This window comes from Zingiber officinale, chromosome 8B (assembly GCF_018446385.1).
Source record: "Zingiber officinale cultivar Zhangliang chromosome 8B, Zo_v1.1, whole genome shotgun sequence".
Lineage (NCBI taxonomy): Eukaryota > Viridiplantae > Streptophyta > Magnoliopsida > Zingiberales > Zingiberaceae > Zingiber > Zingiber officinale.
The window spans coordinates 108,962,232-108,978,354 of record NC_056001.1 but is presented as its reverse complement, the minus strand read 5'-3'; the positions used below and the strand labels follow the sequence as shown (position 1 = coordinate 108,978,354).

At 40.9% G+C, this 16,123-nt stretch overlaps 1 protein-coding gene across 1 annotated transcript; it reads left to right on the top strand.

Annotated features, from left to right (window-relative positions):
- Positions 1-2,860: 2,860 nt before the first annotated feature.
- Positions 2,861-4,208, top strand: LOC122015522 (WRKY transcription factor WRKY51-like). Its single transcript, XM_042572468.1, has 3 exons — positions 2,861-3,671; positions 3,750-3,875; positions 3,955-4,208. Exons 1-3 carry the CDS (start codon positions 2,989-2,991, stop codon positions 4,097-4,099), a joined length of 954 nt encoding a protein of 317 aa, XP_042428402.1. The 5' UTR covers positions 2,861-2,988; the 3' UTR covers positions 4,100-4,208.
- The last annotated feature ends 11,915 nt before the right edge of the window (positions 4,209-16,123 follow it).

Here is a 16,123-nt window from a genome sequence, read left to right as displayed (position 1 = left end):
GATTTTCTAACAAACTCTTGGGTGACATTAAATGAGATAATGGATTGATAGGCCAAACGGATTAAGTAGTGAACACGTGTCGCTTAAGAAAAATCTTGTGGGCCCATAAATGAGGAATTTGAACCTAGATGGGCATCCAAGGGTTTTGAGGCCTTAAGGGGCCCCAGTGATGTTCCTTTGGCGGAGTCAACCTTGTTGGAGTCCGATAAGGCCTGGTGTACCACTAGATCCAATCGTCTTTGGGAAGTTGAGCGTTCGTGAGATCTTCATGGGGAGGTAGGACTTTTAGCAGACTTAGAGAGATGTTTGACGACTCAACTACGTACCCGATAGGTCTTAGTCATTTGAAGGCTCAAGGAATCTATTATGCGCCACGTCCGATTAGTTATGGAGAGCTATGCCCCTTAAATGTCCGATCAGAACCATCTGACCTATACTGCCAAGAGAAACTTCTCATGTGCTCATCAAGAGATTTGGGATGCTTGGCTACATATATTGGGCTTCGTGGTCATTGCAAGTGCTCGTTCGGCTTCATTCGATCAGGCTATAGGGAACCACGTCCCTACTCCTTCTAAGGGTTTGGTTTGTCACTCCGACTAGACTTCAGGAGCTAGCTCGAAACCCAGATGCTTAAGTTGATCATTCTTAGACTTTGATCTCAACGTTAGCTAGCATACTTGACTTTATTATACCTCATTCGTTATATTCACATTTTTGGTCAAAAATTATTTCTTGTCGAAAAATAATCTCAAGTAGTTTTCATAGGCAAGATAAGTCTCCCACGTCTCATAGCTTCATTTACCTCTTATGGCCTATACTTTTTCAAATGCTCTTATATCACGTGATAGTTATTCGTGTCGAGTGTAAGTCATTTACCTCCTAAGGGTATATTCGCTGCGACACGAATATACTATTCTTTCTGACTATACCCAATTTGCTTGCATACACCTAGACCTAATATAGTTTTATCTCCTATGTGATCATGACTTACACTCGCCTGCATTATCCTCGAGAAACTTGACATGACAACTAATGTTAATTCGAAGATACAAATTTTCCTGACTTGTATGGTGTCTCCTTGGCAAAACTTAGCTTTAATCATGTTGCCTTAGAGGGGTTTGCTTATAATTTATTTGTAATATTCCTATTTGCATGCCTAGACTTTGATGGTCTTGCAATGAGGTAATTTCTCTCCCTTTTTATGTTAAGAGTTAACTAGACTATACTTTCCCATCTCCATCGACACTTGATAGGTATGAGATCAAGCTTATTATTTTTTCTCTGACTCTACCAACACTTGATAGTTATGAAATTGAGTTTATTTTTCTCTCCCCAATTCCACCGACACTTGATAGTCATAGGATCGAGCTTACTATTTTCTCTCTGACTCTATAAACACTCAATAGTCGCAGGATCAGGCCTACTATTTTTTCTCAAACTTCATTGACACTCAGGCCAAGTTTATTATTCTCTCTCTGACTCCACAAACATACGGGAGTCGAGGGATCAAGCTATTTTCTTAAATTCCACATATACAAAGGAATCGAGATATCAGCCTATTATTTTCTCTTGAATTCCATAAACATTCGAGAGTCATGAGATCAAACTAGCTATTCTCTCCCCAGCCCTACGACATTCGAGAGTTGTGGGATTAAGCTTGTTACCTTCTTCCGATTGAGATAGGGCATCTGAATCCTCTAGTCTCTATACAAATGTCTTATGATAGGCCAGAATCTCCCTAGTATTGGACTAGCGGCTCCACCAAAACATACCTTATATGACATATCAAAATTCTCTTAGTCTCATACTAGCGATGGTACTGACACATGCCCCTCGACTCTCGGACTATTCTCTCCAATTTTATCAGTATTCAATTCTTTCTCTAACTCCACGAATATATAGGAGATCAAATTTATTCTTTAACCACGGAGGTGGAAGATGTAGGCCCTCTCCATCATGAGTTCATGACGTCCGAGATCGAGAATGTTTGCTCGACGTACGACATTGCCGATCACGAGGAACCTCGAACGCTCGTCGTGGGAAGCTGGTTCAATTCAAAGAGCAGAGAGGAAGGAGGTTCTCGAAGGAATCCATGAGAATCGCAGTGAATGCAAAGAGGAGCTTTTGTTAAGAGTGAGATATTATTATTGAATCGGGTAAATGAAAATTTCCATCTCACGAATCGGACGGTGATCTCCAAATCACAAGGTAGACAGATCCGACGGATATGATGTAGACACGTATTGAAACTCCAGCAACAGAACATAAATAGTTTAATTTTCAAATTTTATCTCAATGATCGACGGTAAGATTGAGTCATCTCTGATCCAACGACCCATAATGATCTACAGAGTCAACAGCACGGACAACTGCCCAATACAGCGCTTTCGTCCGTTATCTCTATAAATTACACCCAAGCCTTTACCTATGGATCAACCTCCACACATTGAGTTGGTATTCAATTGGGTAAATTTGGTATGGCCTGGGCACGTTTGGCTCTTGACGGGTGGGCCACTGAGAAGTGAGAACGCACCCACTGTCACTGACTCGCGGCGGCCTTTACTTTGCCCGCAAAAGTCCTCCCTCCTCCAACACCCACTACAACATGCGATGTCACGTCTACCGAATCCAATTAATATTGGCGCTCTGCCGCATTAATAAATCTAATAATAAATCGAATTCACCACCAATCCATCCATGGTCAACGATACAGCTGCTCTCTATCCACTTTTGCCATTTAGCATCGAATCATGATCACGGTAAGCAAGTGGGTATTTGGGTAGGATAAAGAGATCTAGCCGTTCAGGGAAAAGTAATGTCGTTCCGATTAGGGATAAAATCCCATCACGAGAAAAAAGTGGCTTTGACTCCAATTAAACGGGTGGTCGTCTTCCTCCTCCGTCGGGGTAGATTCGAAGGTGCTATAAAGAATCCTCCTGCCCGCCTTCGTTAATCTCTTCACTTGGATGCTGGCTTGGAAGGCGAATCATGGACGTTGGTCTGATGGGATACGCCAAGATGGACGACCAGATGGCAATCCAAGAGGCGGCCACTGCGGGGCTGCGCTCCGTGGAGAACCTCATCCGGCAACTCTCCGGTCAGCAGCAGCAGCAGCAGGTCGACTGCCGGGGAATCACCGATGCGGCCGTTTCCAAGTTCAAGAAAGTCATCTCCATCCTCAACCGCACCGGCCACGCCCGCTTCCGCCGCGGCCCTTCGTCGGCCGGGAAGTCTTCGATCCTAGAGGCGGCTGGGAAGACGCTGTCCCTGGCCCCCATGCCGCTCCGGCCCGTCAAGACACCTCAGCACGCGCTTCCTCCCCGAGGATTGACTCTCGACTTCACCGAGTCGGAGGCCGGCGGGGAAGCCTCGCCGCTCGGTCAGTACGGGGAGAAGGAGCGGTTTAGCATCTCGACGCCGATGTCTTCCGCGACGTCCTCCTTCGTGTCGTCCGTAACAGGCGATGGCAGCGTCTCCAAAGGCCGCGGCCAGCGCGACAGCGCTTCCCTCCTCTTCCCTCTTCCAACCGCCTCTGTTTCTACCAGGAAGCCGCCGCCCTCGTCTTCGCTCAAGCGGATTTGCCTTGAGCACGGTAACGAACACTCTCACTCCGGGCAAGTCGACGGAAAGTACGCCGTCTCCGGCGACCCCTGCCACTGCTCCAAACGAAGGTAAAGAATTCAACAAACAGAGGCTAAGCAAATCCTTACACATCGATCTCCAGTTCAATTATGTATCTTTTAAAGCAGGAAATTGCGAGTGAAGAGGACAATACGTGTGCCGGCGATAAGCTCGAAGGCGGCGGACATCCCGCCGGACGAATTCTCGTGGCGCAAGTACGGGCAGAAGCCGATCAAGGGGTCACCTTACCCACGGTAAACTCCTCTTAAACCCGTCCGATCTCTATCAAAGAGCTGCAATCCGATCTAACTCTGTTTATGATTCATATTTCAGGGGCTACTACAAGTGCAGCTCGCTGCGCGGCTGCCCGGCGAGGAAGCACGTGGAGCGGGCACTCGACGATTCCTCAATACTAATCGTCACCTACGAAGGCGAGCACAGCCACACTCCGACGGACGGAACCGCCGTCGCCGGCTGATGCCGAACCTACATCCTCTGCGCCTCCTTTTTAAATTATTATTATTATTATTTTGAAGTTTTTTCCTTAGAATTTGCCATGACTCAGTGTTGTGATGCATCAAGAATGTTCGCTGAATAAAAAACTAGGAAAATTCAAGGAAATGTTACTCTCTGGTTGGGAGAGGGTGAGATGGATAGGAGATAGATTTGAGATCGCGGTCATTAAAGTCAAAAGATGCTGACCCAATTGCTGCTGTCGTTGACCTTTATCAGCTGAGAACGGTAGTTTACAGTGGGTAGTTTACAGTGGGCGCGATGGCAGTGCATGAGAAATGTGGCCATCATTTTCTTCTAATATCTTTAAGAAACACTCATTGAGCAGATACTTATAAACCCGACGACAGTGAATCAACGGATCCAATATATCTGTAGAAAAATTTAAAGAATTAACTGAATTAAAATTTTATCTAATTAACTTTAATTTATCTGCTCAGATAACCTCACTATATAATTTTAAATTATCAGCGGATGTTGGTTTCTACTATGTACTAAGTGTAGATTGTAGAGCGGATGAATGTAGAGCGGTCGAGTACAGAACGATTGAGTGCAGAGTGGATAAATGGTCGAGCAGCTGAGTGTAGAGCAGCTGAGTGCAAAACGTAAAGTGGTCGAGTGCAGAGCGCAGAGTGGCCGAGCGGATGAGCACCGAGTGCCGAGTGCAGAGTGCAGAGCGACCGAGAGGTAGAGCAACCTAGAGGCAGAGCGGCAGAGTAGACAAGGGCAAAGCGGCCTAGAGGCAGAGCAGATCAAGAGGCAGAGTGGACCGAGGCATGTGATGGATGAAATTTTCTTGAAACATATTCACCCCATCTCTGACTGTACTTCAAGATTTTCTAAGGTCGTATGTTTCGTAGGATATAACGGTTAATCATGATACACATCACGGGTGGTCACAGCGAACTGAGACACACCCAACTACTATTAGGGGTACACCGTCGAGCAAAAGATGTACAACAAAGAAGGAGGAGGGGAAATATAGGTGGAGAACTTTAATTTTTTGTGTGAATATTTCTCATGATCGCAACCTCCTAATATAGGTGCTCTGACCAATGAATAACGTTTAATGATCGATTAATGATCATTACTTGTCGAGATTTGAAACGCCAACGTTCACATACTTAAATAAGCAGCAAAATGACTGGTGCAGTCGACTGCTAAAACATGCAGTCAACTGGTGTAGTTGATTGCTAAAACATGCAGTCGACTGCTAAAACATGCAGTCGACTGATGCAGTTGACTGCTAAAAGTTGCAACCGACTGGACTGCACCTTGTTACACACTCACACTCATCCTCTTCGGAGTCTCCCTTGAAGTCCTGTTCCTCGGCCTTCGTCCCTCAGATGCACCCGAGCCCGCGGCTCCTCTCCGTGCCATCCTTCACCTTGCCTTGAAGTCCGCTTCCCTCAGCTCCACTCCGTTGCTTCTCGTCCAGCGGTCCCTCGGATGTCTTCTACACCATCCTTCATTGACTCAAGGATCTGAGCCCTAGGATGAGCTTCCCAAGCTTAGCTGTACCAAACTTCTCATGTGTGTTTCACCAAGTCCTGCAAGACCCAAACACACATATCAAACACATATGAAAGTCTAACTTAAACTCTTTGACACGCACATTAAAACCATGATCATACCGATCAAGCATAGGTCGATTGGACCAACATGATCGACCTAATATAACATTGTATGCTGACGGGGCATCTACCATAATGAAGTTTGTGGTCCTTGTCCTCTTCAAAGGCTCCTCGCCAAGTGAAATGGCTAGCTTGGTCTGACCGATCGACAACACTTCGTTGCTTGTGAAACCGTAGAGCGGGGTTATCATCGGCAGTAGTTCATTTCGGTCGATTTGTAACTGATCGAATACCTTTTTGTATATGATGTTCACCGCGCTCTCTGTATCAACAAAAGTTCGAGAATTGTATAATTGACAATTACCGCTCGGATAATCAATGCATCGTCGTGAGGGATCTTATTCCTTCCAAGTTTTTGGGGACGAAGCTGATTTCAAGTCCTTCAGTTTTTTCCTTGCTGCAGCCAATAGCATGTATCTCGAGTCGCCCAGCATGTGACTTCCTTGCTCGATTAGAATCTTTGTCGGTCGGTCCTCCTGCGATCATACCTATCTCTCCCCCCAGCGACGTTACTCTGATTCTCTTCCTCCCGTGCCGATGGTTCGTTCCGCTCGACGAAGCCTCGAGCGGGACTTCGAGCGTTTTGACCCTGAGGCTGATGGTGGCGTGGTTCAGGCATTGCCCTTTCTCCCTCTCTTCGAACAATTGATTTGTGCTTTTGTCACCAATCAGGTGATGGTGATCGACGGTGATATCCCCGCGGGGCTGGCTTGCTGGCTGCGAGGTAATAGCAGTCCTGGGTGTTGTGCGTCGCCGACTGGTGGAAGGAGTAGAACATCGACATCCACACCTTGTCTCTTTCAGCCTTTGGACGAGCGGCCACCACATGTTGTACGACATGTGTCTTGGGCGGCGAGGCCCCTTGGGAGGTTAATGGCTGCTTGGCTGACGTCGTTCAGATACTCCTATCGGCTCAGCATGCGTCTCATTCTTCCTTGTCGCCTGGGCTTCTTCCACGTTGATGTATTCATTGGCCTTCTTTTGTAAGTGCCCAAAGTCCTTCGGCGGTCTCCGTAGGAGCGAATGGAAGAACTCTCCTTCGGTGAGCCCTTGGGTGAAGGCGTTTACTAATATGTCCGAGGAGACCGTCAGGATGACCATCACCATTTAATTGAAGCGCTGGATATAGACCCTTAATGGCTCTCAAGACCCTTGCTTCAACGAGAATAGATTCACACTCGTCTTCTGATGGCGGCGACTGCTAGGAAAGTGATATAGGAAAGCCGCTTAAACGTCCTTGAAGACATGGATCGAGCCACTCAGCAACCGTTTGAACCAACATTACGCCGATCCAGATAGCATGGTGAGGAAGACTCGACATTTCACCCCATCCGTATACTGGTGAAGTGTGGCCGCGTTATCAAACTTGGCCAAGTGGTTGTTGGGGTCGGTCGCTCCATTATATTTCCCGATCGTTAGTGGAGTGTAATGCTTCGATAGAGGATCGTTTAGAATTCCCTTCGAAAATTGTTGATTGACCCGTTCGAGCTAATCATCCTCTCGAGGTGCCTTCCCTTTCCTTGTGTCTCGAGCGGGTGCCTAATCCGAAGATAATCCCCAATCTCTTTTCGCTCGGCCCCTCTATTCCGCTAGAGGCCATAACAACGCTTGATGAATGGGACCGGTGCATGAGGGGCTTTCCTATAGGTGTCAATCGACCTCTTGTTTTGTTCCCGAATGTCTCGGTCCTCTCGCTCATCCTGGTGGCCTGCCGTGGAGTTTGCAGGCTCCTATGCTTGACGCTCGGATAATACCGGTTGGTGCTCAACCAATACTTGTTGTTGCTGTTGTTCCACTATCTTTGCTGCTCGAGCTTGTATCAATGTGTCGAGTTCCTCTTGAGTTAGCGTCACCGTTGTGATCCATCCAGCGTCTTCCATCTTCTCGTTCGGATGTAGACTACGTTCCCACAGATGACGCCAAAATGATCCTGTCCCAGAGCGTGAAAGTTGGAAAGTCGGGGAGGTGGCAGTTCCACTGACCGGATGAAGATCTCGCTCCTATCTGCAAAACAAACCAAATTAGGGAAGGGGTTTCTGGCGTTGGCCCTCCGACACTCAAGTTAGAAACAGAAGGAGAGGAAATGAAAATAATAGAGGCAGAGATCAAAAGTTACCTTTCTTCATACCTATCATACTCTTTTATACCTGTTTTAGTAACCCTTCATATGCCCTTGTTTAATGATATTGATTGCAGACAGAAGACATTTTTGTCTTGACTTCTCCGCATTCAATGATAGATGGAGTGTTCTCTTTTGTTTTCTCTTCATCGTATGAAGTATCCATTTTTTTCTTCTTTTATTATATCGATTCACTATTCACTGTCAATGGCATACTCTGAGCCGGACGGGTGACTTGCTAGGCCCGCTCTTCTGCCGATCGAGCTGACTAGACGTTGTTTCTGTTGGAACCCCAAGGTGTTTTGATGTGATCAAACAAGTTAAGTTAGGTCCTGTTTTGTCTAACCCTTGTGTCTAAGTGTGCAGGAGCTTAGGAACACAGGAAGTCGAGCGGAAGACGCGGCTAACGAGAAGGACGACACGGGAAGTGAGCCGACGAGCTCGGTGCGTCTGAGGGACGAGGTGACCACGGAAGAGTGCACCGGTGGACGAGAAGAACGTGCACGGCGTTCGAGGGACGAGAACCCGGGAAGGAAGGCTGCTCGAGGAGAAGGCCGGAACTTGGGTTCGGGTGAGCCCTATTCCGGATGATCGAGATCACCCAAGCTAGCGGAACCGGAGTTGAAGACCCGGACCGAGACGAGTCGAACCGAAGCAGAGCTACCGGACGAAAAAAGTCAACTAGAGTTGACTTTTAGGGTCCGGAGCTGACCGGGGTGCCCGGACCCCTTCGGGGCGCTCGGAACCCGGAGCGAAGATTTTGACCAGATCGAGTTTTGGCTCGATCTGATTGTTGGGGGATAAAATTTTATCCCCCCAAGGCGCCCGGACTCTTTAGGGCGCCTCGACCAGTGCTATAAATATAGCACTGATTAGTACAGATCATTTAACTCACTTGTAATCAGTTTCTTAGTGCTTTATGTTTCTGTCTGTGCTTTCAACGCTGTAAAGAGGCTACTCCGCCCGAAGGAGATCGTCAGATAGTGCACCGTATTCGTCTTGGATTAGCAATCTTCTTATTGTAAACCAAGTAAATCTCTTGTGTCTGATTTCTTTAATTAGTCTCTGTTTCTTTTATTACAAGTATCTATTATTAGTTGAAAATCCGAGAAAGGTTAGATTTTTATTTTAGGGCAATTCACCCCTCCCCTTTTGCCGACCTCTAAAGGGACCAACAAGTGGTATCAGAGCAAGGCGCTTCAGGAGGACTAACCGCCGATCGAAGCAACAAGATGGTCGAACCAAGCATTGTTCCACCGAAATTCGAGGGGGACTTTACACACTGGAAGCGTCGTATGGAGGTATTCCTAAAAACTGATTTCGAAATTCGGTTAATAATAAAGTATGGCTTTGTAGCTCCGACGAATCAGAATGGAGAAGAAAAAGAAGAGAGCCAGCGGACAAAGAATGAGCAGAATGATTCCGTAGCGAACAACTGTGAGGAATATCACCTGCTAAGTGTGTTGCCACCTCAAGAAGTCAACCGCATCGGAAGCTACTCGTCGGCCAAAGAACTCTGGGAGAAGTTCCTGGAACTCCACGAAGGGACATCCGAAGCAAAACTGGATAGAAGAGACATCATCCGGAACAAACTGACGAACATCCGTCTGGAAAAAGGTGAGAAGGTAGCCGATCTACACGCGAAGGTAAAGGAATTGATTACTGGTCTCGAGAACCTCGGTGAAACGGTAACAAACCGGGACACCATACACTACACACTCAATGCGTTTCCTAGAACTCCAGAATGGACATCAATCGTTGACGCCTACTATATTTCAAAGGACCTGGAGGTAAGTACCTTAGAAGAATTATTTTCTACTCTTGAATTACATGAAACCAGGTGTGCAGGAACAACTAAGGATTCAAGTCAAATAATGACACTAAACGCAACCAAGAAAGATGAACTCGAGTCAGACTCAAAAGAGGATCAGGAAGCGTATATGGTAAGAAATTTCAAAAAGTTCTTTAGATCTAATAAGTTTAAAGAAATGCAAAATAAAAAGAATCCAAGAAATAGAAGAAGGATGCGTTGCTACCAGTGTCAAAAGGAAGGACACCTAAAAGAGGATTGCCCAGAACTAAAGAAGGACAAAGGCAAGATTCCCAAGAAGCATAAGAACCTAAAAGCTATTTGGGACGACACTTCATCATCTGAGTCCGAGATTCAAGAATATGTCAGGCTGGCACTGATGGCAAGCTATGAAGGACAAAGTACATCGGAACCCAGCATCAATGAAGGGGGAGCGACCTCATATGAGAGCAGCGAAGTAGGGGGAGATTCAGGCTTCAAGTCTGATATGGTAAGTGAGGTATGTCTCTTACCCCCTGATCAACATTACTTTGGAATTAAGTCTATGGCAAAATCCATGTTTAAGTTAAAAAGTAAAAATACTAAATTAAAAAATGAAAACTTAGAAATAAAAAGAACTTTAGCAAAATCTTGTCTAATAGAAGACTTTGATAAAATAAGGTTTGGAAATGATAAATTAAAAGAAGAAATTGAAAAATTGAAAAACTCTACCTACTCAAATATTTTTACTTTTAGAAATTATAGAGGTTTAAATTGGTACTATAGGTTTCATCAAAGTCAAATCAGAACAATATCAAAAGCCTATATACCTAGAAAATATTTAATTAATCTTGTAGGTAAGAACCTCTATTGGGTTCCGGAAATATGTTTAACTTGAATTAAAATTAAACTTAGCATTTTCAGCGAGAAAGTTAAACAGATAGTTTCTTTATGAGGCTTTGTCTAAGGAAGTGGTTGTTGCTCCAATAACCAAGAAGGCCTAGTGCCTCGCCACGACCTGGAAGCCAAAATACTGAAATCAAATATTTAATTAACTTTCTGGAAAAAGTATTAAAGTTAGAGTTAAATAATGCTTTAAAGTTTTTAAACATTTATTTTGAAAATTTTGTTTAACTTAGAAAATGTTTCTGTTGCAAATAATACTTTAAAAGAGTTATTCAATTTGTTTTAGAAAATATATTAAAAAATATTCAAATTTTTCAAAAACTTAGAATTTTTTTTTAAGTTAGAAAATTTTTACGTTATAATTTTTTTCTTAAAATTTTGTTTGAAAACTTCGATTTATGTTAAGAAAGTGTTTAAAATTTGATTCCTTAGAATTTTTTATTAAAATTTTTTTCTAACTTCATTTTTTTTTAAGTTAGAATTTACCTTAAACTTGTTAAAAGGAACCCTATTTTCTATGTGATCAAAGGGGGATAAGAATGTTAAGTCTAGGGGAGGTATATATTTTAAATATTGAAAAATCTTTGGACTTATTTGCATATTAACTATTTTTATTGCATATGTTTACCCTATCTTAACTTGGGTTGCTCACATTAAAAAAGGAGAGATTGTTGGAACCCTAATGTGTTTTGATGTGATCAAACAAGTTAAGTTAGGTCCTGTTTTGTCTAACTCTTGTGTCTAAGTGTGCAGGAGCTTAGGAACACAGGAAGTCGAGTGGAAGACGCGGCTAACGAGAAGGACGACACGGGGAGAGAGCCGACGGGCTCGATGCGTCCGAGGGACGAGGTAACCGCGAAAGAGTACACCGGTGGATGAGAAGAACGTGCGCAGCGTTCGAGGGACGAGAAACCGGGAAGGAAGGCTGCTCGAGGAGAAGACCGAAACTTGGGTTCGGGTGAGCCATATTCCGGATGGCCGAGATCACCCAAGCTAGCGGAACCGAAGTTGAAGACCTGGACCGAGACGAGCCGAACCGAAGCAGAGCTACCGGATGAAAAAAGTCAACTAGAGTTGACTTTTGGGATACGGGGCGCCCCGGAGCAGATCGGGGCGCTCGGACCCCTCCGGGGCGCCCGAAACCCGGAGCGAAGATTTTGACCAGATCGAGTTTTGACTTGATCTGATCGTTGGGAGATAAAATTTTATCACCCCCAGGGGCCCGGACTCTTCAGGGCGTCCCGACCAGTACTATAAATATAGCACTGATTAGCACAGATCATTTAACTCACTTGTAATCAGTTTCTTAGTGCTTTACGTTTCTGTCTGTGCTCTCAACGTTGTAAAGAGGCTACTCCACCCGAAGGAGATCGTTAGATAGTGCATCGTATTCGTCTTGGATTAGCAATCTTCTGATTGCAAACCAAGTAAATCTCTTCTGTCTGATTTCTTTAATTAGTCTCTGTTTCTTTTATTACAAGTGTCTGTTATTAGTTGAAAATTCGAGAAAGGTTAGATTTTTATTTCAGGGCAATTCACCCCTCTCTTCTTGCCGACCTCCAAAGGGACCAATAGTTTCCTCCAAACGATCGATCGGATAGCAGTTCCTCCGATCGACCTATGTAGCCCCCTCTTGCTTGAGCAACGCGATTGAGCCTCTGAACCCTGACGTTGACCGTTTTGACTTTGACCTCCACCGTGGCCATTGAACCATGACAGGTGGGCTTCTCCTCACCGTCACATCATGAATCATATCAGGCCCAACGTGGAGATTTTTTTACTAGTTCTTTCTTATTATATTTTAACATCTTTTGGAAGTCAAAATAAATAATGGATAATATATTTAAACCCCTTAAAGAGATTAAAATCCACTTATGAACCTAGAGAGATCTGATTGCGCTCATTTTAGTTTCTATAGATTTTTGATGTTCCAAGGAATTCAAATATGCTATCCATTATTTATTTTGACTTCTAAAAGATGTTAAAATATAATAAGAAAGAATCAGTAAAAAACCTCCACGTTGGGTTTGATATGAATCATATCAGGCTCACGTGGACCTAATAAATTTCAAAAGTGATAATTTAAGAAAACCTGTGATTAAAGGTTTTAGTTTTGAAGATGACAAGCTTATGCATGGAAATTGGGCAAAAAAACCCCCACAATTGATATCATTCTTCTGTTCTTCATGATCTTTGCATTGCGTCACAGTGCAATTCCTGAACCAGATGAGAAAACTGGTGAATTTACTTATGAAACATAATTACCACATGAAGTTGCATTTCTTGTTGCTGCTAGGGAATTTGGCTTTGAGTTTTGTAAGAGGACTCAATCTAATGTATTCATTAGGGAGAAATATTCATCTTCTGAAGATTTTATTGAGAAGTAACAATTCAGTTTGTATGTTTTAATCAATAAGTTTTCTTTTTTATGAAGATCTTATCGATTTGATATTTTATTCTGACATAGAGAGTTCAAGATTCTCAATTTGTTGGAATTCAACAGAGAATTTCTATAAATGTGTGTGATGTAAGTGGGAAAAATTTTCTTCTTTACAAAGATGCTGATAGGTATATCTAATTTTTATGCAAAGGATTTTTTTTTATTAGAGATGTGATTTATGTGAATTATGTTTTTAGTCCGATCTGAAATCACATCATGTAGGTGGTAAATACGTTACTAATATTCAATTTTTCAAAAAAAAAAAATATTTTTTTTGTTAAGCATCATCATATTTTAGCTTCTAGAATATCTTAAAATTTAATCAGGAAGAATCAACAAAAATCCCAATTGTGAACTTGATATGAATCATATCAAACCCAACTTAGATGGGCCTGAAATGATTCATATCATGCCCAACATATGGGATTTTTTACTGATTATTTTTTATTATATTTTAACACCTTTTAGAAGCCAAAATAAATAATTGATAGTATATTTGAACTCCTTGCAACATCATAAATCTATAGGAATTGAAATGAATGTAATTAGAGCTTTCTAGGTCTATCAATGGATTTCGACCAAAATCCATTTATGAACCTAGAGAGCTCTGATTACATTCATTCAATTCTTGTAGATTTTTAATGTTACAAGGAATTCAAATATACTATCTATTATTTATTTTGACTTTATAATGTGTTAAAATATAATAAAAAAATAATTAGTAAAAAGAACCCTCCTTGGACCTAATATGATTCATATTATTAGTAATGAAATTATGATATTAAGAAGTTATTTTAATTTAATTAATCTAATTAAATAGTCTAATTAACCAAACTACCCTAATTAATTTAACTATTCTAATTAATTCAATTTAATTTATCTAAATAATCTAATTTAAAAATTAATGTAATTAATTTAATTATCCCAATTAAGCTAACTAATCTAATTAATTCAATTTAAAAGGGTAACCCGGCGCACAAAGCTCCAGCTATACGGTATCCCGGAGAAAGATCCATTATACACAGCCTTACCTTACTTTTTGCAAGAGGTTATTTTCAAGATTCGAATCTGTGATCTTTTGGTCACAAAATAATAATTTTATAGTTACGTCAAGGCTCTCCCTCAATTAATTCAATTTATTGAATCTAATTAATCGAATTAAACTAACTAATCTAATCCATGTAATTACCTTAACTAACCTAATTAAACTAATTAATTTAATATAATTAATCTAATTAACCAACTTAACATAACTAATCAAATTAACCTAATCAATCTAACTATTTTAATTAATCTAATTCAATTATTCTAATTAACCAAATTAAACTTAGCATTTTAACTTATCTAATTAAACAAACTAACCAACTAATCTAGTTAACTGAATTAATCTAACTAATCTAAATAATCTAATTAATTCTTTTAACTAATCTAATTATTATATTAGTTGAATTAAATTAATTAGTTAATTTAGATCAGTTAAATTGAATTAATTAGATTAGTTAAATTGAACCCTAAACCTATACTCTATATCCTATATACTCTAATTTATATCATGCCTAAGTTGAGCCACAGATTATGCTCAACGTAGAGGTTTTTGTCAATTCTTTCTTATTATATTTTAATATCTTTGAATAGTTAAAATAAATAATGAATAGCAGAAATTTTTGTCAATTCTTTCTTATTATATTTTAATATCTTTGAATAGTTAAAATAAAGAATGAATATTATATTTGAACTCCTTGTAACCTTAGAAATCCATAGGGACTAAAATGCGTGCAATCGGAAATCTCTAGGTCCATCAATGAATTTTGATCAAAATTCACTAATGGACTTAGAGAGCTCCAATTACGTCTATTTCAATTCCTGTGGATTTCTGATGTTGCAAGGAGTTCAAATACGCTATCCATTATTTTTTTTGACTTCCAGAAGATGTTAAAATATAATAAGAAAGAATCAGTAAAAAAAATTCCACGTTGGGCCTGATAAGACTCATATCAGGCCCACACATGAGGATTTTTGTCGATTCATCATTATTATAATTTTACACTTTCGTAGAAACCAAAATAAATAATGAATCAATTTCTATCGATTTCTGATGTTACAAAGAATTCAAATATGCTATTTATTGATTATTTCGATTTATCTAAATGTATTAAAATGTTATCAAAAAATCAACTAATCTTTAAACGTCATGAGTCTGATATGATTTGTATATCAGGCCTATGTTATACATGCACGCATGAAAAAAAAGAGAGGAAAGAGGAAAGAGGAGAGGAACGGAAAAATAAAAATAAAATTGGTTGCATGTATAAAAGAAACGAATAGAAGAGAGAGTGAAATATACATAGAAAAGAAAAGGTATTTGTTAGAAAGATAAAATGGAAAATACATACATTTAAAAGGTGCATTATTTAATAAATATTAAATCTACATGTCGTTTGGTAAATTGCCGATTCCATTATTAAGAATAATAATATATTAAAAGAAAATTTTTGATTAGCTATTAAATAATTAATTAACATATAAAATTTTAACAGTGTAGATGGTTAGGATCCATAGCTCTCATTGTGAGACTTGGGTTCGAATCCGACAACCAATGGTTAAATGGACCCAAACCATCCGACAATCCGAGTCAACGGGTATCTGAACCCACCAACAAAAGTTTTTTACATCTGTAAAGAAATTAAAAACCTAAATGAACCACCCTAGCCCGACGACCTAGTTCAACGTATAACCGACCAGGTTCTGAGAACAATGTAATTTAAAATTCCAAGACAATAAATAAATGATAATCCTTATTGACTATTCCGGATAATGACCGGACTCCATATAAATTTTCTATTAACTATCAACATAAATTGAAATACAAGCGGTAATCAATTTAAAATCCCAATATTCTTTTATTACATTTCTCATTTAAAGAAAAAAATTCTTCAAATATATCATAACTATGCATGAAATCATAAATACCTAGATGATAATCTGAATATCCTATCATAATGATAAAAAAAGCGAATACGCTCGTCTCCAACACTCTCACCAACTCATCCCAGGACCAACACGAAGGAGGTAAATCATAAACAGCTACTAACCTTTAGAAT